We start from the raw sequence: 24,827 nt of genomic DNA, 5'->3' as shown, positions 1-24,827 counted from the left end.
ACTTGGTAATTGGTAGGTTGAAAGCATGGATATGAAGCAAAGCCAGTGGACCATACAGATACAAATGGGGGTACAAATGGACAATACAATACATACATTCTGTAACAAAATAAGAACATGATACAAGGAACAAAAATATCTGCTTTTGTAACAAAAATGCAAGGAAAAACTGGTAAAAAAAAAGACCATTCCTTTGTCTCCCCAGATGAAACCTGGCTATTGTTTCTTCTTTGTTCCATCTCCCAAATCTAATAGCTGCCTGATGGTTACTTTCCCCAATGGCTCGTCTAACCAAGCCTGTGTTTTTGTAGACAATTCTTGTGCCACGGAACGCATCGTCGGTCGTGACTCCGGCATCGACCGTGTGCATGCTAAACCTATTGCGAAAACCGCTGCAACTTCCTCTGCTATATGGTAACTAGGAAGTGGAAGCCGTTGGTCTAGCAAATCCTTGAGAAGCAAATCTTCATTGTCTGATGACAAGGAATTCAAGAACTCCCCTGGGTGCTTCCCCATCATAATCTCCAATGCCACCACTCCGAAGCTGTAAACATCGCATTTACTTGTGACCCGCATTGTGAGTGCAAGCTCTGGAAGACCAAGAACATTGATTGAACAATGTCAACAATCACATTTCAGCTGAAAACTAGAAAGAAAAATGAAAAGATGCAAAGTAAATGGTATGCTAACCTGGTGCCATGTACCCATAAGAGCCGGCAACCGTGGTCCAGTTCGATGAGTTGGGATTCAACAACCTTGCGGTTCCGAAATCTGAGAGTCTTGGCTCATATTCTTCTTCGAGCAGAATGTTGTTCAACGAAATGTCTCGGTGTATGATCGGAGAAGAGCAATCGTGATGCAAGTAAGCAACTGCATGGGCCAATCCTTGCACAATTTTCACCCTTGTATCCCATCCTAGCTCCACTCCCTTTTGTGCTCCATACAATACACTTCCCAAACTACCTCTTTTCACATACTCATACACTAAGTATATGCCGCTTCCTCTAGCACAATATCCGTGCAATTTTATGATATTCCGGTGCCTAACTTCGGTTAACATTTGAATCTCATTCTCGAAACTCTTGTAATTCGTCATTTGAATATCGGCAGAGTCCGAAAAATTGAGCTTTTTAACCGCAACTACTTGACCTGAGGGCAATTCTGCTCTGTAAACACTTCCGAATCCCCCTTTTCCAATGCAGTACATATCATTGAACCCCTCGGTGGCTATTTCAATGTCACCAAATGTAAATTTTCCTTCTCTTTCCCAAATGGTAGACTTGGAAAACTCAGTCCTTTTACTGACTTTAATCTCTTCGTCAACCATTCTGTTTTGCTGGCGGCGATGTACAAACACTACAGCAGCAATCAATGCTAGAAGAAGTATGCCACTGATGGGAACAAGGATAGCTATAAGAAGAACCCTCCTGTTGTTGGAACTTTTGTTTATGGAACTTAAGCTGCAAGGTGCTAATCCATCAATATCTCCACACAAGCCTGAGTTTCCAACAAAAGCATTTGGAGAAGCGTTTCGGAATACCCCGACACTCGGAACTGGTCCTGTTAACTCATTGTACGAGAAATCATACGAATGGAGACTGACCATGGAAGACAATGAAGTAGGGATCCTTCCTGAGAGATCATTGTGTGAAACGTTTAGGTTCTCCAATTGTTCAAGCTTCCTGAAATCTTGAGGGATTAAGCCTGAGAGGGAATTGCTGCTGAGATCCAGCAAAATCTGCAATGTAGATAAGCTGCCAAGCTCACTTGGTATTTCACCAGATAAACTGTTGTGACTCAAGTTCAAGCTCAGCAGTTTCTCGCAGTTCTCAAGTTCAACCGGTATTTCACCAACCAATTGGTTTCCCGATAGATCAAGGAACTCTAGCCTCGCCAAGTTGCCAACAATCCGAGGGATGTTACCGGTGAGTCGGTTCTGCCTCAAATTAAGGTTGAACAACAAGCTCAGATTTCCCAGTTCCAAAGGAATATTTCCAGTCAAGTCATTGGCCCCGAGGTCTAAAACTCGCAACTGAGTCAACTTCCCGAGCTCGGCAGGGATTCTACCCGAAATCCTGTTTCTGTCCATTTCTAGACTGGTGAGATTTTGACATTCTCCCCACTCTTGCGAGATTTCACCAGTGAACTGATTGTCACTAAGAGAAATATAGTCCAGCTCCGCATGAACTCCAAATGCATTGGAGATGTTACCCGTAAATCGGTTCCCATCAAGCCGGACTCTTCTTAACATCGTACAGTTCCTCAAGCAAGCCGGTAACGACCCGGTGAAGGTGTTTCCATTTACTGTGAAGTTTCGAAGAGCAAAACCACTGCACAATTCAGGAGGTAATTCCCCGAAAAAGCTGTTGTTGGATAAGCTCACATAATCCAACACAGGACTGTTCTTCCCGAAATCCGGAGGAATAGTACCCGAGAAATTATTGGTGAACACCGAGAATGCTTCTAAGTTGACGAGGTTGGAAATAGTGTCGGGTAGTTCTCCGTGCAAGGAGTTTGTATTGACATCAAAAGACTGCAGGGATGTCATGTTTCCAATCTCTGGTGGAATTGTGCCACTGAGATTATTGTAGAAAAGCTGTAATGCTTCAAGGTTGGAAAGAGTCCATATCGTCGGAGGAATTGGACCCGAAAGATGATTCCCGGAAAGGTCTAAAATATTCAGGGACTTCAAGTTTCCGATCTCCGATGGAATTGAACCGGAGAGTTGGTTGTTATAGAGAAAGAGGACTTGGAGCTTTGTTAATAGACCGATTTCTGGTGGAATCTTCCCGGTTAAATTATTGTTTTGAAGTTGCAAACTGACCAAGTTGGTCCAATTAGAAACTAGAGATGATTGGATCTTACCGGAGAACAAATTATCAGATAAACCCAACTCGGTTAGTTCTGTGAGCTGTGACAAGGACAAGGGCAACTCCCCACTGAGTCGGTTCCCAGCTAAGGCCAAAAAGGTGAGGTTAGTACATGAACCAAGCTCGGATGGGACGGTGGAATTTAAGCCAATGGAATGAAGATCAAATCTTTTGAGATTTCTCAATTGGCCTAAAGAAGATGGAATCTCCCCTTTAAAAATATTTTCAAACAGCTCAATGGTTTCAAGCTCAGGCAAGGTTCCTATACTCTCAGGAATCGAACCATTTAACATATTAGTAGCTAGATGAAGATGAACCAGTTTTGAAAGCTTAGAAATATTGGAAGACAATGGCCCCTCAAAGGCATTACCAGTGAGATTGAGCGACACAAGCTCGGTGAGATTGGTGAAAAGTGATTCTGGTATCGGACCAGTCAACTTATTCAATGACAAATCTAGGAAACTAAGATTATGGAAGTTAAGTATAAAGCTAGGGAATTCCAGTTCAAGTTCATTGTAAGCTAAGCTGAGGTGTGTCAACGATGGCATGGACAAGAAACCAGACCAATCCGAAGAAACAAAGTAGTTAAATCCGAGGTCGAGATGTCTTACATTTTGGAGATTGCTAACTTCAGGAGGAATTGTTCCACTGAGATTGTTGTTGAATAAACTCAGATATCGAAGCTCCGTTAACCGACCGATCTCCACCGGTATCTCGCCTTGAAAAGAATTGTTGCTCAAATCCAACACAACCAGCTTCGACAGAGTACCTATCGAAGACGGTATCGGACCATCCATGGTGTTGTTTTTGATGTCGAAACGCGTGAGATTGACGAACGGGGTGAAGTTGAACTGAGAAATGGACCCAGACACGTCTGAATTTGAGAGATCAATTTGTGAGACAGTTGAAGTTCCATCATCGCAGGTAATGGAAGTCCAGTTGCAGAGGTTGTTCAAATTGGACAACGACCATGAATCGAGCGAAGGTGGCGAAGAGGACAAAGTGTTCTTCCATCGGACAAGTGCCTCCGCTTGTGTTCTTGCAGAACATGTGGTCTCCAATGGCAGTAAAGAAAGCAAAACAACGTGAATGAAAACAAGACAGGGATTTGGAAAACCCAACATTTTTACTTTGCTAAAGAATTTACAGGTTTAAAGATGTTTTCCCCCCTTTTCAGAACATGATGAACATTAAAATTAGTTGGTGAGTGGATGCATGTGATTTAAATAGGAAGCAGTCCGAGTTTGACTTTGGAAAATGCTTGGAAGTTGCTATTTTGCCAACCAATATAAGCGTGTAGGCCGCAGCATTTCAAAGGTTGGAAAATTGGCTTGGTTGACTTTCTATCTTTGATTATGAAAGTTCGGTTCATAACATTTCTATTTTAATTAGGTATATGTCACATGGTTTTAGTGGAACGCTATAGTTTACAATGGATAATTTATTAATATAAATAGTTTAAAATAAAAAATTTATAAATGGTAAAAAAAAATATTTCCCCCCTAATGATCTTTAATACAAACATTTATGTTTTTTGGTTTGTGCGTTACCGCAAATAAAAGAATAAAACATATTATTTATTATATTATATTAAAAAAAATTAAGCTATAAACTTAAAACTCGTCAAAGCGTGGAGTTTATTTTGTTGAACATTGAACTGAAGTATCATGTTCATTCGGATTGACCAAAATGTTATTAAAATAAATTTCAATGGCACTTGATTTTGCAATCCTTCAACATTCATTTTATTATTTGGACTTTTGGAAATGATAGCCCAATATTTCCTAGCATTTACTTTTTAAATTATTAATTATTAATTCTATTTAAATTTTGGGTAACGTACACAAATAGTCTCTCGATTATTGGGTGATATTTTTTTAAGTCATTCGACTATTAAAAGTTAAAAAATTGTCATTCTATTATAGTGCTGCTTTGTTGAGTCACCTGACTATTAAAAGTTATAAAATAGTCAACCGACTATTTAGTGTGTTCCAAACGCGTCCTTTTCCGTTAAAAAATTGACAACAATCTCAGTTAGATGTTAACATGTTGATTAAGAAATGATCGTTTTTTTAGATTATGTGATCAAAATTTATCATATCTCAGTCATTTAGGTTAACATTCAGCTCAGATCGTCGTCACTTTTTTAATGGAAAATGACGAGTTTTGAATATATTAAATAGTCGGTAATTATTTTGTAACTGTTAATAGTTGGAATCTCAACAAAGCAACACCCTATAATCGAAGAATCATTTTATAACTTTTAATAGTTGAGGGACTCAACAAGGCATCACCCAGGTGACCATTTGTATATTTTACCCTTAATTTTTAATATTTACTTATTGAATCAATTTAATCAATATTTTTAAGTTCATTTTATTTTTCTAAAAAAAAGTCATATTGTTTTTTTTAACCAATATTGATTAAATGTTAAACTTTTAATAGTTTTGAAGTAACCGCACACGTAATAATTCACATTATTTTATGCTAACATAGAATTATTTATTTATATGTTACATTAACAAATAATTTAAAATTACAAAAAAAAAAAAGAAAATTATATATATGTGTGTGTGTGTGTGAATGTACATGGATTGTTTTGTGAGGATTTATGTCAATAACTTTAAAATTTTAACATTTTAATCCATAAAAAAATTAAAAGTAACGATTAATAATTGAACATCTTTAGTTTTCTCTAATTGTACGGAGAAAGACTAAAAGATTAGTTGTGATGTTAATACATAATATTTTAGAAAAATGAATATATGTGATGGGACTGCTCAACTTTTGACTTTTAGTTCAATTGATTTGATCAATAAAATTGTGATTTAATATTAAATTAATATAAAAGCAAATCTTCATTACAAGTTGGTCATTGAGCTTGTAGAACACTTGGTTGACACGTATGTCTTCTTTCTAAAGATCTCATACCAAGAAAAATGCAACTGTTCTAACGGATTGCTTCAAGACAAGTTTAGTAACACTGGATTCGTTCTTATATTATTTATTAATGAATCGGGTTAGTAACTGACATAAGATTTTATATTAGAGATAAAATTTTAAAATTTTAAAAAATAAATTTTAAAAAAATTAAAAAACAAAAACAGATTATCAATAACAAAAATTTAAAATATAGAAAATTTTGAAAATTTGTCTTTACCAACGCTTTCAACTTTGTGGACCTTATATATATGAACAAATTTTTTTATGACAAAACACAAAATCTGATGTGAATATTTTTTATAATATATTATATATTTAGAGTCTTTTTAATTTATTAATGATGTATATATATTGTAAATACAGTTATTTGAATTTAAAATCTTTAAAAACAAATTAATATTTTATTATTATTATTATTAAGATCACTTAATAAATTCAATTAATTATTATTTTTTTATAGAGAAAATAACCTCAGTGACCAAAAATCCTAGATAATATACGATTTTGACCAACTTTTTTTAGATTTGCGAAAATGACCAACAAAATCGAAATACGATATCTAATTCGCATTGCGATCTCCACTATCGCAAATTCACGTTGCATTTCGCATTGCGATAGTTGAAAATCGCGTTGCGTTTTTCCATTTCGCGTTGCGATAGTTGAAAATCGCGTTGCGATTTTCCATTTCGCGTTGCGATAGTTGAAATTCGCGTTGCGATTTTCCATTTCGCGTTGCGATAGTTGAAAATCGCGTTGCACCTTAAAACAATACAATGTGGGATTGAGCATTACCAACACTTGTTTCCAATACAATGTGATTATTCAGGGAACAATTAACAATCATGCACCTTAAAACAACTGAATCAGCAACCAATTACATTAGTATTATACGATTAAATATGTCATAATTAAAAGTCAATCTACAATCAATCGCGATTATTGCAATTTTAAGCAAAACATTCAAAAATAATATCACTATTTAAGGCTCAATCCCACATAGTATTGGGAACAAGTGTTGGTAATGCTCAAATCCCACATAGTATTGGAAACACTATTGGGAATGGTATTTAAGGCTTGGCTTTCCCACTTCCTTGTTGAGTGATAGAGAACAAGGGGGACTCTCGCGCGCCGCTGCCGCCGTCCGTCTCGTCTCGTCTCGTCTCGTGGTCGTGGTCGTGGTCGTGGTCGTGGTCATACGTGTCTTCGACACGTCCGCGCGGATACTATCTTTTTAGAGAAAATTCTTAAGAAACAAAATCTTTTTTTTAACTATCGCAACGAATTTGGAAAATCGCAACGACAATTGTAGACTATCGCAACGCGAAATGGAAAACCGCAACGCGAATTAGAGATCGCATTGCGATTTTGTTGGTCATTTTCGCAAATCCAAAAAAAGTTGGTCAAAATTATATATTATCTGGGATTTTTGGTCACTGAGGTTATTTTCTCTTTTTTATAAGAAGATGAATACTAGTTCATAACTTAATATAAATTTAGACTAACATAATATATTCTAAATTTACATAAGTGAACTGAACAAGTGTCTTGAGGTATTGGATTCAAGGAGCTTTGATTGCAAGGTATATTTATATTATCCATACTTAAAAAAATTAAACTATAGGTCTAATTAAACCTGAGATATAATTTCACTCCCATAGTTATATATAAAAAAACTAAATATATAATTTGAATATTTTCCTACAATATTAAAACTAGTCACTTTAGATTATATAATGATCATATATGGACAAGGTTAAAAATCTAACCAAAAGATTCAAATAAAAAATAGATACGAACAAATCTAATTGCACCGACAAATGAACCACAAAAGGAGATTCACTATTAAAAGACCATTGACAAATGCTAGGGTACAACATATATATATATATATATATATAGTATTAACATGAAATAAATTAATTATAAAAAGTTCTGAGCATCTGTGTTTTCATAGTACCATATTTGGACCACCTCAAATTGCATGTCCATCTGATCTCCATTTTTCAATATATAAAGGCAAATGTATTGGTTAGCATAACTCCTTAGTAAAATAATAATACTAATAATAATAATTTAGTCTAACTTTGAAAACATTCCTTAATACTTACTTTCCATATTACAACCATGAAATTAGGGTTAGCTTGTGAATGTAACTTACATTAGAATCAACAATAAGCACTTTGGCTTTTATTTAAAAAAATGATTTTTTTCTAATAATAATTTTAACTGTGTTTTTAGACACCAAAAAATACTTTTCTATAATAACAATAATAATTTTCATTACGTTTTTAAATTAATTTTTTAAAAAATAAAAGGCGAACAAACTTAAAAACTAGTCTAAATTATATAATTCAAACACAGAATTTTAAAAATTTAGATGAAATAGAGAAGGTAGGTGAAATAATTTGAGAATACGAAGATTTTTTTATAATAATAATAATAATAATAATTTAATTTAAAATATAAAAATAAAGAGCCGAGTAATTGAATAATCAAGTATCTATTAATTGAATTTCAATTCAACCCTGACCCATAAACCTATGAAAATTAGAGAGTAGGTATCAAACTTTAATATTTTTTTTAGAAAATAGATCTTATAGTTTATAATACGATCAATGAATTAATATATCAAATATCGTGATTCGAGTATTTTTTAAGTATCCTCAAATAGACATAAGAAATGTTAAAGAAAATCAAAATCAACTATTAATACAGTGGATAGGTAAGTGGAAACAAAATGAAAGTGAAAGCTGTGAATATTCAAAGAAAAAAATTGAGAGATATTGATAGAAGGGGGCCATGGCATCCCCATGAAGCATGGTTTGAATTGACTAAAGAAGCTTGAGTAATATTAAGTGAATAAAAAACATAGAAACTGGAGGCATGGTCAAAGGCTTTAAGTAAGTGGGGTATCCAAATTCAAGTGTGAATGTCAAGCACATGTTGAAGAGTTCAACGATTGCTGTTTTATAATTTGAAATATATATATATATATCCCTTGGGAAAACCCAAATTTAAGGGAATCTGATTCTTCTGTACCACAAACAATCACATCATTTACGTCCACTTGCACCAGGATATCTCTTTACACCCTCCGTATTGAAATGGCTGATCACCAGCTTTTTATCCAAAGATATCACTTTTAAAGGGTAAAATAATCCCTCAATTTTGATATAAGGCTCAGGGATTCTTCGATCAATCACATGACGTACAAATAAAAAGGAAGAATTAAGGCAACATGTGATTAGAAATAAAGGAAGCACATTTATGTATAATAAGATTACTAAATAAACAACACTCCTTGCTACAGGTGATGCCGAATACTTGTTGATCTCTTCAACTGTCAATGCACCCAAAATCAGCCTATCTTCGTCCGAATCGAACCCGGCTAGATGCTTCTCTCCGGTGTATACGCTTCGAAAGTGCTGCTCTTTTTCGCCGGTGTAGTCTCCCTCGAAGACAACCAGTTGGAAAGGCTGGCATCAACTGATACTTCTTGTTCCAAGCTGAGATTCTCCTTTTGCAGCTTCAGTGGTGTTGACCCTTTGGATTTCACAGCTTTCCATTGATCTAGATTTTCAACCGGCTTCAAAACTGGATGAACATCACCATCCCTACCCCCTTCGAATCGAATCAATGGGATTCAAATTTCCCTCGGTGACACTCCCATGGCCATGAATGCGCCTATCGTTTGAGTCTACGGCTCCATCATTGAAACCAACATAATTTTCGTTACCGTATTAATCGTCGCCTAGATCACTTTCTTCATATTCCAATTCGTCCGCGTCGTCTTCATCGTAGCTTTCTCTACAATTACGATACCGATGATTAGGATGGTAAGAAGTTGAGAGATAGACTCAAAGGAATTCTAAGACTCCCATACATATACATCTTGATTTCCTTAATTTTATGTTGAAGTCTTTTAAATCATATCATGAATTAATTAATCAGAAATCTTTTCATAATTAATAAATAGATTTCAAAGAAAAAGAAATTAGTTTATCAAACTCTGATTGTTTATAACGAGAAAAATTTAACAATTGGGGTGAGAGAGGCTCGAACTCTCGACCTCAGGATAACTCAACAAGCTATGAGACCTACGCGCTAGCCAACTGCGCCACCACCCCATTTATTCTATATATTTTATAAAAGATAATAAGTGATATCTAGCATTTTTGTATGCATCTTAGAAAGTTATATCAAGCAAATTTAAAATGAAACTTTACGATTACGACTTTTTTTATCATTTGCAGATAACATAAGTTGTAAATTTATGTTGATTATGTTATTTCGAGTTGTACCAGAAAGAAAAGAGTGCATGGAGTTTGATGACAAAATATTACCTAACAAAGGATGAATAATTAGAGAAAATATTTTTGTGGAAATCTTCTTCTGATTCTGCCTTTAGCTCGAGAAGCTCTGAACAAAGATGCGTAATTCCCTAAAATCAAATGTTCACCTAAATATTCAAAAATTAAAATTATGTTTTTACTGTAGAGATTTAAATATCGATCCGATAATAGAATAGCAGTCACCATATAGAAGTAGCACGCCGTCCTTAATTGCTATAGTGGAAAATAGTGGTATAAAGTGGAATCGCACCAATAACGATGAATCGTGGTCACAATTTAAGAGGTAGGAGTAACAACGGATCGCTATTCCGTTATTGTTCCGCTACGATAATTTTTTTGAAAAAAAATCCCTTGCTGCAATTAAAATTAGTATGTTTTATAATAAGTAGTACAAATTAAAAAAATTATGACCGCAGTAATAGCAATAACATCTGTTATATCCGAATCATGATAAACATAATCAAAAATGTGGCTACAACTGCAATTTAAATATATGGTTATTACCTTTCCGGTCATGGACTGGAGCTCGTTTTGATCGTCGAGGTCGCTGGAGAGGGAGGACATGCCAGAACTGGTTTCGGAATCAGCAGCATCCTCAATCGCCTGCTGGTTTTGATCTCGGAAGCGGGTTCTGGTGGTAGAGGTTGAAGAAGATTCCATGGAAATTGATTTACCGTCAAACGAAACGCGATTTCAATGCAAAATGGCTTGAAGAAGATAAAAGCCGTCTCAAAGAGTGTAGAAGTGAGCTGCTTGGAGTTTTGTGAGTGGTTTTGTGCCCATTGCCGCCGAGAACGCGGAAGAATCAGCTTCGGTTCCTTCACCGCTTTAAGCTTCCTATTTGAGTAATTTTTTTCTGTTCTGTTTTCTTCTTTGTTTTTGGCGCCAAGGATACAACACAAGTTAAACTATTATTTAAACGCTAAACGCAAATCTAGTCCGTCGTTTTCAACAAGACGTTATAATCAGCTTCGTTACTGCCTATATAACTTTAGTATTGTCCTCTTTAAATATCACTTTAAAATATAGAGGTGAATATTTTCGGTTTAGATCATAATTTTAATAAAATTGTATCATTCTATTTACTTAATTATTTTTTTTAACTTATTCATGCTAGTCACTAAATTTCTTTTATCGTATTGTTTTTTTAATCATTGAAAACTTTTAGTTTAACCATTGAACTATATAGATTTATTTTTATTAATTATTAAATTGTTATTTATTTAATGATGTAATGGTCAAATTAGGATCATGTCAAGAATTTAGAGGTCAAACTAAAATCTAAATACTTTTACTGATGTGTTATGTCAACAAACGGGGAGTTAACTGTGGTAAAAAAAACGAAAGTGATCAGAATGTAACTTTTTCAAAACCGATTATCAGAATAAGACAAACCGAAAACATAAAGGATCACCAGCATAGTTTACCCTATATAAAACCAAGTCATTTTTCCCAATTTCAACACATAATTCGGTTAAACTGAAATAGGTCAATTTTGATAAAGAAAAAACAGTTTGATTTGTTTTTCTAAAACTAAATGAGTTTGGTTTAAAAAATCAATCCAAAACAAACAAATGTTCATCCCTACTAAGATGCATCTGCCCATGCTCAGTTCAAACTAGGAAAACATACCTTAAGAATGCTCAAGCCATCCAGAAAATGAAAAACAATACCAGTTTGTAATACGGATATCAACGATTCACGGGTGGATCGTATACGTTTGAATAACGATGATCAACAGGTACCCGGCCGTATTCTGCCCGCGAGCCATCCGTAGTATAGCCTAGCAATTTTCGGTTTGATTGCCATTAACAAGTCGTAGCAAGAAGATGCAAGCAAGGGAAATTGAAGGGATTACTTCGACAATTTTAGTAGAATTGCTAGGGAGGCATGCCAGGCACACAAAAATCAACATAGATATAATCCAATTAAGAACTCCCACAAGCAATGTATGTAGTTCATAAAACCGAAAAACAAGCAATAGGGAGAGAACAAGAAACAAAAACTTTACAAAAAAAATCGGCTAGCTGCTCTTCTTTATCTCGAAGGTGTATTTGAGTTCCATGTGACATCTTCGGTCATCATCTTCGAACTGCATGGGAGCACATAAAATTAGGTACAATCATTATCGCAAAGCATGAATAGAAGAGAATGCAATACTAGTACTACACTTTCGGATGCTTTAATCAAATACTAACTATTTCATACTTGACTGAGAAGAAAAAGTTGCTACAAGTTTTGTATATCCCATATATTAAAACCTTCGGAATATATATATATATATGTCGATGTTGCACAAATTCAACTAACTTCGTAACTGACAATCAGTATGAAAGAAACATGATATGAAAGGAAATCTGTTGCTAAACATTGTAACATAGTCTTGCTTGATACATGCAGTTGATCATTAATTTTGGGGTGCAGGCATGCATGCATCCTTCCATTCATTCATGCATACCTTAAGATTTGCCGAGTAAATTCCCCTTGCCAGCACCCCGGACGGTGTGGTCTCTTCATCCAAAATGTGCTCATACGGTTCTCGCTGAGGAGCAAAAGTACCCAGCATTCCTTTGTTTTGGTCAACTGACAGAAAAACATAAATTAAAACAACTATGAATAGAAAAGCATGATTGATTACAGTTTTAATGCTTCGGTGGAGGGAAAACACTTGCAGACTATACGGTGCACCCACTAATGCAAAATCCTGGGTCAAATTTATGTCATGCAGACATATATATACACACACATTGTCGGCAGCGATTACCATGTTAGCAACATAATTCATGCAGCTTCAATGGAAACAGAAAAAGCGGAAGTTCTTTTACCTCTAAGTCCTGCCTTCTACACGGTGTTGGAGTAGGTTAAGCCGGAAACAATGTTGTGCAGAACACCGAATGTTAAATTGATATCGAGATCATTCCTTGAGAGTAAACAGGACAAGGCCTTCACGATTCGAACCCAACGGCAATGGATGAGAAACTTCCTCAAGGTCATTAGAAGTAATTCCTATGAAGTGGAATTTGACTTCAGGTTACATTTGGCCTAGCAAATCAGAAGAAAAAAACATTATACATAAAACTAACTCAATACTCATATGTGGCCGAGGCTGATTTTTTAAAAAAAAGTAATTTTCTATACAAATTTAATCACTCATCTATTAGTGCATTTTTCGTTTTGGTTTTTTAACTATTTTTTTCAAAATTATATTTAACATTATATTTTAGTTCCGTTTTGATTATATATCATTAAAAAATAAACAAAACTACTGATGTGATAAATTTTTAATAATGATATAATATTATCTTACAGTGACACATCAATATCACCGTTTATTTTTATAATCAAAACTTAACCTTAGATATAATTTTGAAAAGAAAATAATTACGTGACTAAAACAGAACCACGAGAATGAGTAGATGACTAAATACATAGTTTATCTTAAAAAAAGTAAAATTATAATAAGAAGTTGTATAAATTATTGCTTGATATACAATAAAAATATAACTTTATTATTAGTATTTAAATGGTGTTAAATATATTTTAAATAAATTTAAAAAAATAATGGAAACAAGATCTAACAGAAGATTTTAAAACTTTCACTAAAATAGTAGAAGATAATTTGTCCTATAATATTTTCCCCAGAATCAGGGCTACAATGGAATTATAACTCTATTAAATCAGGGAGGAAAAAACATTTTTATCATATTGCAATTTGAATTATATTTATATATGAACATAGAACACATAATTTTCAGGACAAAATGTGTAGAAACATGTAATGATTTACAGAGTATTGGCAGGAAGAGGTGATTTATGTTATCTGAATGGCTCCACAGGCGCCGAGTCTTCCAGAACAGCAGCAGCCTCGAAGCATTGAGCTGCTTCGTGTAGCGACGACCGAGTGTCTTCATCCTTGTGAATCAGAGCAAGATTATACCATGCCGACGGATTCATTCTGTCAACTCGGAGAGCATTCATCAGCAAGCTTTTCGCAGCCGCATTGGATTGGCCACCAACTTGTCTCGTCACGATGGCTGCGGATATCAAGCTCGGGGCATGATTGGGGTCCATGTCCAAAGCATTCCAGTAATCCTTCAAAGCTTCTTTCAATAAGCCTTTTCTCTCGTAAAGTAAACCTGCAAAATAAGATGTTTTATTCAACTTGGTAGCAGACCCTTAACTCTTCTAGGAAGAAGCTTTTTACCTTGATCAAAAATCGGAAGAAAAACATAAAAAAGGATTGCTTTATCAAATGAGAATATTGCCGATACATCGACAGCATCGCCCGTTGGATGCATTTATTAAAGCACATTACGAATATAAGAATTACCGTATAAAGACAATACCATAAACCAAAGGAATAATGAACTTACCAGTGGCATGATTTCTAACAGCAGAGTAGGAATTGATGGCCTTGGATTTTGAAAGGCAAATCTCAGCATCTCGAAACTGTGACAAACTTATGTAGAGATAGGCTAGATCATGCCATATCTCCAGTTCAAAACTTCTCAAAGAACCATCCTGTAAACAATTATTGAAACGTACAAGGTTATACAAAAAAATGATACTCGAAGAAACAGCATTATACACTTCGATTGCAATTTGTTTTTTGTTTGAAGGATATAAAGAGCTTTTGTTAAGTTGTAACGGATGTAATAACTTTTGAAGCTGGCAACAATAGTTTCCGTCATCCAGGCTATTTAACACACTAACATTCTAACTTATCTACCTATCTAATTCAAAAACTGATGCGTCGACTGAAGTCAACTTAGTAGGAGAACCACTTCAGGTTCCTCGAAAAAGATAGACATCATAAAATTACAGGTCAATATGAAGAACTAAGCAACAGACCTTATGAAGCCTTTTGCCAGAACCAAAGCTTTTACTCTGCACTTGAACAACAGCAAGAATCTGACTATATGTCTCAATAGCGCTCTTGAACTGTCCCTGAGCGATGTGAAGCTTAGCTTTGGCACGCAATAATTCCCCCTGATCCCATTTTCCGGTTTGATCCAAGGCAGCACTGAGAACGGTTTCACCATCCACAAAACATTTTTGAGCTGAAAGTATGCGAGCCAACAACAACCACCCCTTGATGTTCGAACCACCTTCTAGTTTTAGCAAAAACTTTGCATAATAAAGTGCAGCTTCCAACTTTCTCTGCTCAGCGTTTTCTAGGCTGAGATAATAAAGAATATTAGGGTCTTTCATACTGGTAATTTTCCAAGCACTTTCCAAGGCCTGACGGGCTTCAGACTGTCTGGAAACCCTCTCCGAATCGGATAAGGCTGATTTTGAATGTGTCGATTGAGCCACACCCAATAAAAGGTTACAAGCACCTTCCAACTCACTGCACTCATCATCCAGGCTTTCAAGGGCCCTACGAGCAAAATCAATCCCTTCTTCTGCAAGATTAGATTTCTCTCCACAAATTCTTGATGCCATTAACAATGCTGGAACACAGTGTGGATCCTCACTACTATGCAACAACTTCCGTAGTAGATTCAAAGCAGTGGAATCTTCACCTGCTCCGTAATAACAGAGAGCTAGAAATTTATATCTTTCTTTGCGATTAATAACCCCTGGAAGCAGTTCTTTTAATTGGTTAGCCAAAGCTCTCAAATCCCCACATATGGAGAGAGCAAATGACAGATGATCCAGAATTGACGGATCCCACTCAATTCTGTGCAACGAAACTTTTTTTAATAGTATCATTAACAGGAGTACAGCTTCTTCTATGTTATTCCTAGGGACAAACGAACTGTCCATTTGGCTGCGGAGGTTTGGGGGGCTTGCATCACCTCCACAATACAGAAGAAAAATGGCAAACTGTTTTTGAATCCTCGCAGTAGTTTCTGCATCAAGATTCCACTGATGGGAGAGAGCCCGCCGGTAGGACAAGATTGCTTCATGCGGGGAATCACCAAATTTCCATAATTCTGGAAGCAGCTCGACTGCCTTGATTAGAGTGTCCTGCAGTTTACAGTCAGAACCAAAGTTTTCAGGCAAGCCTTCTGGTAAAGAAGATTCAACTATGTCCAGAATGATGGTGCAACTTTGAGCAGCTTCTGCAAGAATGATCAGAAATATACATTAGCCACGCAGTGATGATTGAATTGCCATTTGCCAGAGAAATAGTATCATGCAGATGAGAAACAGTAAGGACATCTGATAACAACCAATTCCAAGAAAACAAACTTGACAAGCTACATCCAAACAGAAAAGAAGCTAGAACATATATACTCATGATAATGCTAGTATCTATAAATTACTGAGAAATTAACTATTGATAGACTATTTTACCAATTATGAATGAAAGCGTAATATTTATAAAATAGCAAGAGGCAGGGTAAAGGGAAAAAAAGCAATAGATCTTATCGGAAACTACTAGCTTGATATACTGATTCATGAAATTCCATCATTACAAGCAACACAACCAAAGCATTCTCTTATAAATGATAAAAAATCAGTCCCACTAATTCATCATAGTAGAAATAAGCTATGTTGCTAGGACACTTCATATCTCATTAAATACCCGTGCATGACACTCGTGTCCAACACTTGGATACGGGGATATGACCTTCAAGTATCCTCCAAATATAAAGAAAAACTTGGAAAACTCTAGCCATGCCAGTGTCCGACACTTGGGGAATAAGTTGGAGTATTAAAAAAGTCAGGTCAACAACAGCACTCTCAAGTGTAGCTTTCTTCATCCATACAATTAAAGAGTTAATATAAGATCAATCTACTACTACATAAAAATTACCTCTAAACCTCTGGAGATGTTGCAATGATTTTGCTTTTAGAAAGATTGCTTCTAGTAGTAAACTAACAGCATGGATGGACATTGGTGGAGAAGCATAGTCATTAGATCGTCTCTTACGTCGATCAACTCTTTTAGAAAGGGTGAGTTTCATTTTGGGAGTTATTCCCTCGATATCTATTCCTTCAAACACATGTAGTGCAGCTTCTATATTTCCTTTCTGATATTCTATTCTTCCTAGCAATGCTCTAGCTTCCTGCAAATTGCAGATACCTTATCCAGATAGAAACCAAATAAAAGTGATCAAAGAATTACTGCAACTAAGTTCCATACAATAGATAAATTTGGGGGGAGGGGGAATGGCAAAGGTAGGAATGAGTACACTACTAGAAAATAAAAGACAACACATAACTGCAAATTTCAGACACATATATCATGATCACTTTCACACGGGCAGTGTTGACAAGAGCAGGGATAAGTGAGCAGCCATAGGTGAAAGGTACCATAAAAAGGTAAAAAAACATGATCCGTTAATGCAAGAAGCAACACTATGGCATTGATACTATTTGTCTAAAAGAAGAAATGACCTCGATTAAATAAGTTCCGGCTTTACTCAGAAAAACATGACCAAGTAGAATCTGCACAATTTTCGGAGTTTATATTGTCAAAGAGAAAAAGATACGGGACTTAAGGTTAAAATAATAACTTCAATCCTAAACCATAGCAGGGTATGCAATAGCATCTCTATATTGACATAGTTTTACCAAACTTGATTGAATCAGGGTCTGAAGCTGTGAGCAAAGCAGATTAACCGGATGGCATAGAAATATACTTGCAAAGTTCTGTTTAAATCCCTAAAACAACACTTAATTACTAGTGCAGGTAAAAATATATACAAATAAATGAGAAGATGGCTTGAATACGCATAAAATATACCTAAAACCAGATCTCAGAAGTGGTGAGTTAAAATTTTGATAGACATTTAGGAAAACCATTATGCTACTATTAATTTTCACTACAAAAATACAGACGAACTTGCATTGGTAGTGGCAAATATAACCACTCCAGATCAGGGATTTAAATAGTGGTCTGCTATCGGAATAGCGGCCGTTATATAGCGGTAACGGTGCTGTCCGAAGCTGCTTTTGCACGACCATGATACCCGCAATGATCGCAATAGAATCCACTATATCCGCAATCGCGATAAATGCAACGCAACCGAAAATGCGACTGCAACCGCAATTTAAATCCCCGATCCAGATATCAACTTGAGAGCTGGAAATAATGAAGCATACCTCATAATTAAGTGAACTACTTTCACGCAGGGACAATTCAGCTTCTTCTATATTCCTAGTATCTGGCTTTTTCTCAGCAGCATCAACTTTAGAAGAAAAAACAGTGAGTGAATAATCATTAGCAGCAAGGGATTCTGATGAAGGTATCATTTTTCTACTTCTCTTGATTGCACTCAGGTATATCAATACTTAGTTATCTGCCCCAAATCCATTTTAAGTCCAGCTCTTCTCGGATGCTTAATCCTTATTTTACTCGTCATCATACTGTTTCACCACTCTCCAATGTCTTCAGAGTGCAAGAACAACAGTAACTTCATCAGAATTATAATAGTAGATCCAAAGGATACATAAATCAGAACTAGTATATACACAATAAGTTGATCAATACAATCATACTCGTACGTACACAGTAAAGTTCAAACTTTACCAGTAAAATAAATTACAAGAATCAAAATTCAATGCTTCCAAGGTATCTAGAAAGTAGAAACTAAGAGTGAAATCAAATTCCTAAAGCAAGATATATAAAATAATAAATTAATTTTCATTTCTTTTGTGCTATGAAACAAGCTTAAAACCAAAAATCCCACAATTGGGGGGGGGGGGGGAACTATTGATCAATACCAAAAACCGACCAAATTTTCACCAACCCCACTTCGAAAATTCTCACCAAATATCTAATGAAAAGTCCTAAATTGTAAACTATAATGAAAACAAAGAAGTAAATTTACCAAAAAAGAAAAAGAAAGTCTTTCTCAATCCAAGTAATTAACAATCCAAAAACTCCATAGATGACAGTGAAAGCAAGAGGAAAAGAAAGCTATCAACCTTTGGTTTTTCCAAACAGGAGAAAGGCAAATAGAGCACATGACATCAACAGCAACACCATCAATCTGTTTTTTTTTTCAAGATTGCCACTCTGAATTCAAACAAGGACCTCCTTTAATAAAAGATCAAGACTAAATTTTAAAATTGATGGATCAAGTAAGAATCTGAACCCGTGCAACCAAGAATCTTTTATTTCCTTTATTTTTTGGTTTAAAAGAGGAAAAAAAGCAAAAAAAAAAAATAACAAAGGATAGGATGTGAATTGGATCGTGGGCGAGAAGATTTAGAGATTATAAAACAAAAGTATATGCAATAAAAAAGGGAAATAAATGATGATGTTAATAAAAAAAGGAAATAAATGATGTTAAAAAATGAAATAAATATGGTAGGTTAAATATGGTCAGAAAATAGGGTTTGCGGGGTCCAACAATAAAGGATTTTCTTAAACGACTGTTTAGCCCAATTATGCGCCACGTGAGATGCTTTTCAATGTTTTTAAGTATATACTGTTCTATTCGATTTAAATTTTAAATTTTTAAATAATTTATTATTTTTATTGGCTTAATACAAAAATAAGTATTTAAATTATGTTTCGAAAAACTTTTTAGTATCTAAATAATTTTTTTCGCTAAAAGCATATGCATAACGTTTTCATCGAAGCACTTTTACGTGCATGGATCGTAACAATTGTTAAATTTGACCGTTAAGTGACACCAGTTGGTGTACCATGGTGTATGCTTTTCGCTGACGATATTGTCCTAGTTGCTGAAACAAAATCTGAGTTGAATAGTAGACTGACTATCTGGAAGACTGCTTTGGAAGAAAAAGGTCTAAGGATCAATATTGAAAAGACAGTGTATTTGTGTTCAAACTTCAGTGGGGACCAAAACGATGAAGATGTAGAAGTATGCATAGAAGGATATGTTCTTCCCTCAAATGATTGTTTCAAGTACCTAGGGTCTATGATATATAAAGATGGGGGTGTACATGATGACGTTACACATCGTATAAAGGTGTGATTGCTAAAGTGGAGGGCATCTACTGGAGTTTTGTAACACCCCCAACCCGTATCCGACCCGGATACGAGTCCGAAGTGTCACATTGACTTTTAAAACCTTGACTCTTAAGAAAAATCCCGGGAAATTTAAAACTTTATTTAAAACAAAATACAGACTTTATCAGAGTGCTCGTACTTAATGACTTATTACATGCCAACACTTTATACATAACCAAAAACATACTTTGTCAAATATTTCTGATCTGATCTTTTGGTAAGGAAAACTGACCTGTCTTGCTCCGCAACACTCCTTACTCTTCTCGAAACCTACGTGTGAAACAATCACACGCTAAGTCGAAGACTTAGTGAGGTATAACAACTTATAATGCACTTTAAAACCTATATTGATACATGTATGTTCTGTTCTATCATGTTACAGCAACTTCATGCATTTTTCATATCGTATAAAATCATATCAGATTAATTGCAGTAAATACATGCATACACATAATTCATCATTAACAGTTTATCATATAATCACATACTATTTCAATCAAACACCATACACACAACATCATATCATTTCTATAGCATTTATCATACCACTAACTTATATTTGTTCATATTTCTGGATTAGCCCATGTACATATGTGAGAACTATCGATATGTGAGTCTATAGAGGTTGTGCACTATGCTGTCACCACAGCTCGTATAAATGCACCGAAGTGCCCCGTAGAATTGCACCGAAGTGCCCGTAGAATTGCACCGTAGTGCCCGTAGAATTGCACCGTAGTGCCCGTAGAATTATGTCCATAAGGACCACGTAGAATTCCTTAAGAATCATATACATATACTATGGATCAAGTATGTGTCTTTCAAGACTTCACACAGGTTCCAAAGGATATACATATGTCCTAAAGAACCGAATAAACCCTCGACTCTTGGCATGCCAACTATACCCCTAGCTCTCATGACACATAACATGGGCGTTATCATTTATTTCATTTCAAATATACACATAAACTTGCAATTCACTTTCACATATCACGTATCACATAGCTTCTTTTCATATGATCACATAGTCACGTAGTTCACTTACCCGTAGATCATTTCCATATAATTCACATGTCACATATGTCATGTTTTCATATAATTTCTATCATTTCTCACCCAATCAACTGTATTCATGTAAACATACTTATCATATCTTGTTCACATAAGATCATTTAACATCCATAACATATTATGTAACATTATAATAGAAATACCTATAAGTCATATCACTTAGAGCACATATATACTTATAGTCACATTGCTTATATCTTGATCTTATGCCTTCTCTTAGACCTATATATATATATTCCCATGTTCAGGTAATCCACCATTTCATCACATAATTATGTATTCATATAACTCATTTCATTTCATTTCATATCTATATATATATATATCCTCAAGATTTATCCTAATATAAATCATATAGCACTCTTATAATTCATATTCACATTCATCTATGTCATACTTATAAACACATCCCACTTCTATTATTTCTTTCTGTATAATCTAATTTGTTTACTTAATTCAATTTCATATAACTTGTATAATCTTCTCATATAACTTCCCAAATTTCTATCATTCAACCTATGTGTTATAGCTTTATTTAAACCTATGAATCTTTCCCATCTAGCTTATCTTATACGTTCATCTTATCATTTATGTTCAAATCCCCTAGTTAGTGTACTATTTTCACTTCATCCTATAGATCAATATTATCCAGCTTATTTCACTTATCATATAATAATATAATTATATTTTACTATGATCACATAGTTTATATCTCATACTTTGCTTTCTCATGTTCACCTATATCATATCATATGGCTCATAACATTACATTCAAAAGCATGTCAACACATATATTCATGCATACATACAATTCATGTCATTCATATACGTATAATCATATATTCATACATTCTAACATAGGAAATAGACTTGTCGCAAGTCTTGTTTCCATTTAGCACCATAAACTAACTAATATGCACTCACCTGGCCTCACTAGCCAATTCCAATCTCTTATCTTTCCCTTGATCGATCTTACTTGCCAAACGTTCCGGAATTGCTTTATGCGTAGAATCTACATAAATGTACATTTCGAGACCATCATTAGATACCTACACCTTGTAATTGGATACTAGCAACTTCAACTAACTTATTAAACCCCATATTCCCAATTTTCCTTTAGGGGGAATCGGTTCCCCCCTATGGGGTATCGATTCCCTCCATACCTTCTGGAATTCTGTCGTTTGAAGGGGTATCGGTTCCCCTTGAATGGGTACCGATTCCCCTTGCCCAGAAATCATATTTTCAACCCGAAATTACTTCATTTTCACTCAAACACTTCATATATCATCTCCTTTAATATTCCTAACTTTCATACACATACTTAAACTCATTTCTACTCCATAATCCCTTCTTTAAACTCAAAATTCTATTTTCCATATAAGATTCAAAAATCATACCCAATTTTCAATGTGTTCAAAATCAAATTCTATCACTCCAAATCTCTTAATTTAACTATTGACAAGTCAAATTTAACTTCAAATTCTACTTGTCAATTCCTTTCCAAAATTTCATATAAAAACTCCAAATCTTTAATCTCTCTTAATCCCTCCATCCTTTGTTTTTAAGATGATTTAAGCTTTCCTTAAGCTTAGTTATCATCTACTAATCAAAACCCAACCTTAAAATCAACAACTCATTTACAAACAAAGAAACTTACCTTTGCTTGGGCTCTTCACGTTGAAGAAGAAAGAAGAGAGTCAAGAGTTATCTGGAAACTCTTGTTTCTTCACATGGATATTATAATACCCAATATCTATTATTTAATTATTACCTTTGCTCAATGACCCTTTTACCCTTTTAGTTCTCATTCACTTAATTATTCATCCTACCCAACACTTTAATTAATTCCTTCACTTTTCGATTAATTTAATTTGATCACTGACATATTAAAATCTTACACTTTAATCACTAACCTGGTATGGAGGATGTTACAAGTTTTGTGTGACAAGAAGGTGTCTCTAAAACTAAAGGGAATATTTTATAGAATGGCAATAAGATCAGCGTTGTTGTATGGATCATAATGTTGGGCAACTAAGAAGGATCACGTAAGGAGGATAGAGGTCGCAGAAAAGAGAATGTTTCGATGGACATACGGTAGGACTCTGTGGGATATGACAACAAACTCTGCTATTAGGATGTCCTTGGGGGTGGTGTCTGTTTCCGAAAAATTGAGGGAGGGAAGACTACGGTGGTTTGGGCATGTCCTTAGGCGACTACCGTCGGATGCGGTCAGGAGGGTATAGTCGATTACAGTCGACAGTGTCAGAAGGAGAGTACGACCAAGGAAGAAGTGGGAAGACTGTTTGAGATCTGATTTGATGGATTTAGCCCTTTCCGAGGACATGACCTCTAATAGGAAAGTATAGAGACTTAAGACTAGGGTAGTCGAGTAGTGTGGGTCACATCTTTAGGGTGTATCATCTCTGTCTTCTTTTAATGCCTTTGTAGTAATTTCCATGACTTCTACTTTTTATACGTTCATGTTATTGGTATTTATGAAGGCTTAGAACTGGGGCTTGCTACCGTTGACTTATGTGTACCATTCTCTTCACTTTTAAATTTAGCCGGGTCTTACGTTTCTGTCTATATGCAGAGATTTTTTCGCAGGGATTACTTCCCATTACAGACGCGCAGGTGATATTAATGACTGCATATGAATACTGTTCAACTATGTATTTATGTATTTTATTTATACATGCATTGCATTTTATCTATATTTTTAATTTTCTGACTGCCGGAGGTCTTCCACGGAAGCTACTCTCAACCTGGCGTTAGGGGCAGCCTACTACCCTACCTCACCCTTACCCCATTGCATATGATAATTGGGTTTTTTTGTTGTTGTTGTTGACCGTTAAGTGACACGTGTTACATTATATTATTTTAGAAATTTATTTAAAAATATATTATTAACAAAAATCCAACATATCATGCCCTTCTTCCCCTTTCCACCTTCTCCCTTTACCCTTCCATAGTCATTGGTTAGCCAGTCATGACCGTCATCGCCACCGGCTTCAACCTCCGATCAAACCCCCGTTGACTTTTCGTCGCAAAGTATCATCGTTTGTCATAGAGAAACGTTCAAAGGTTTGTCGGATTTTAAGTCATCGTTGTTGTTTTTCGTCGATTCCGACTGATCCCGACGTCCATAAGTCACACTGCCACTATCATTCGAACAACCATGCAATTCCAATCAAAACCCAAGTATTTGGTGATGGTGGCCAGAGATGATTGGCGACGGTTGGTAATGGTGATTGAAATGAGATATTTTAAGTTTTTAGAGTTCTTTTTATAATCTCACCGAAAGTTTGAGTTTTTTTAATAAATAAATTAAGTTTATTTTTTATTTTTAAAAAAATGTTTTTATTAGTAAAAATTTTAAATAAAATTTAAAGTATAATGGCAGACCCAAAACTATTATTTCTTATAATTACTTAAACTATTAACTTTCAAAGGTTCACAAAACTCTTATTAACATACAAAAGGCCTCGAAACTCATCAAATTGAGTCTAAACTTGGCCCGATGAAATGTGAAGCTTAAATGACTTATCCATCAATAACCTAAGTTGCAAATTATAATTAAGATCAACGTCCCAATTTATTTCTTCGACCAAGAAAATTGCACCACAAACGGAATCCAAACCAAAAATTCAAATAATT

General features: G+C 35.0%; 2 protein-coding genes, 1 non-coding gene and 2 pseudogenes across 3 annotated transcripts; all 5 read right to left on the bottom strand.

Annotated features, from left to right (window-relative positions):
• LOC120167726 (MDIS1-interacting receptor like kinase 2-like) lies at nucleotides 1–4,051 on the bottom strand. The gene is made up of 2 exons (XM_039176652.1): nucleotides 691–4,051; nucleotides 1–590 (listed from the first exon to the last, which is right to left on the bottom strand). Exons 1-2 carry the CDS (start codon nucleotides 3,992–3,994, stop codon nucleotides 217–219), a joined length of 3,678 nt encoding a protein of 1,225 aa, XP_039032583.1. The 5' UTR covers nucleotides 3,995–4,051; the 3' UTR covers nucleotides 1–216.
• Nucleotides 4,052–8,866: 4,815 nt separating this feature from the next.
• LOC120167764 lies at nucleotides 8,867–9,456 on the bottom strand (the record flags this gene model as incomplete). The annotated part of the gene is made up of 3 exons (XM_039176679.1): nucleotides 8,867–8,932; nucleotides 9,098–9,180; nucleotides 9,213–9,456. Coding segments are annotated over 3 exons (393 nt in total), but the record flags the coding sequence as incomplete, so codon positions are not given.
• Nucleotides 9,457–9,854: 398 nt separating this feature from the next.
• TRNAM-CAU lies at nucleotides 9,855–9,940 on the bottom strand. The gene is given in 2 exon segments: nucleotides 9,855–9,890; nucleotides 9,903–9,940. It is a non-coding gene; the product is annotated as a tRNA-Met (tRNA).
• A 2,123-nt stretch (nucleotides 9,941–12,063) lies between these two features.
• Nucleotides 12,064–13,232, bottom strand: LOC120167763 (annotated as a pseudogene).
• A 619-nt stretch (nucleotides 13,233–13,851) lies between these two features.
• Nucleotides 13,852–19,328, bottom strand: LOC120167727 (annotated as a pseudogene).
• Nucleotides 19,329–24,827: the final 5,499 nt, after the last annotated feature.

Source organism: Hibiscus syriacus, unplaced genomic scaffold, assembly GCF_006381635.1.
Source record: "Hibiscus syriacus cultivar Baekdansim isolate YM2019G1 unplaced genomic scaffold, ASM638163v2 tig00111693_pilon, whole genome shotgun sequence".
In the NCBI taxonomy this organism is placed as follows: domain Eukaryota; kingdom Viridiplantae; phylum Streptophyta; class Magnoliopsida; order Malvales; family Malvaceae; genus Hibiscus; species Hibiscus syriacus.
The sequence above is the reverse complement of the archived record's forward strand: the minus strand, read 5'-3'. Positions and strand labels throughout refer to the sequence as shown.

Coding starts and splice junctions, on each gene's coding strand:
- LOC120167726 (XM_039176652.1), bottom strand. CDS start 3,994: ATGTTGGGTTTTCCAAATCCCTGTCTTGTTTTCATTCACGTTGTTTTG. Junction 591..690: donor TTATGGGTACATGGCACCAG/GTTAGCATACCA, acceptor TTGGTCTTCCAG/AGCTTGCACTCACAATGCGG.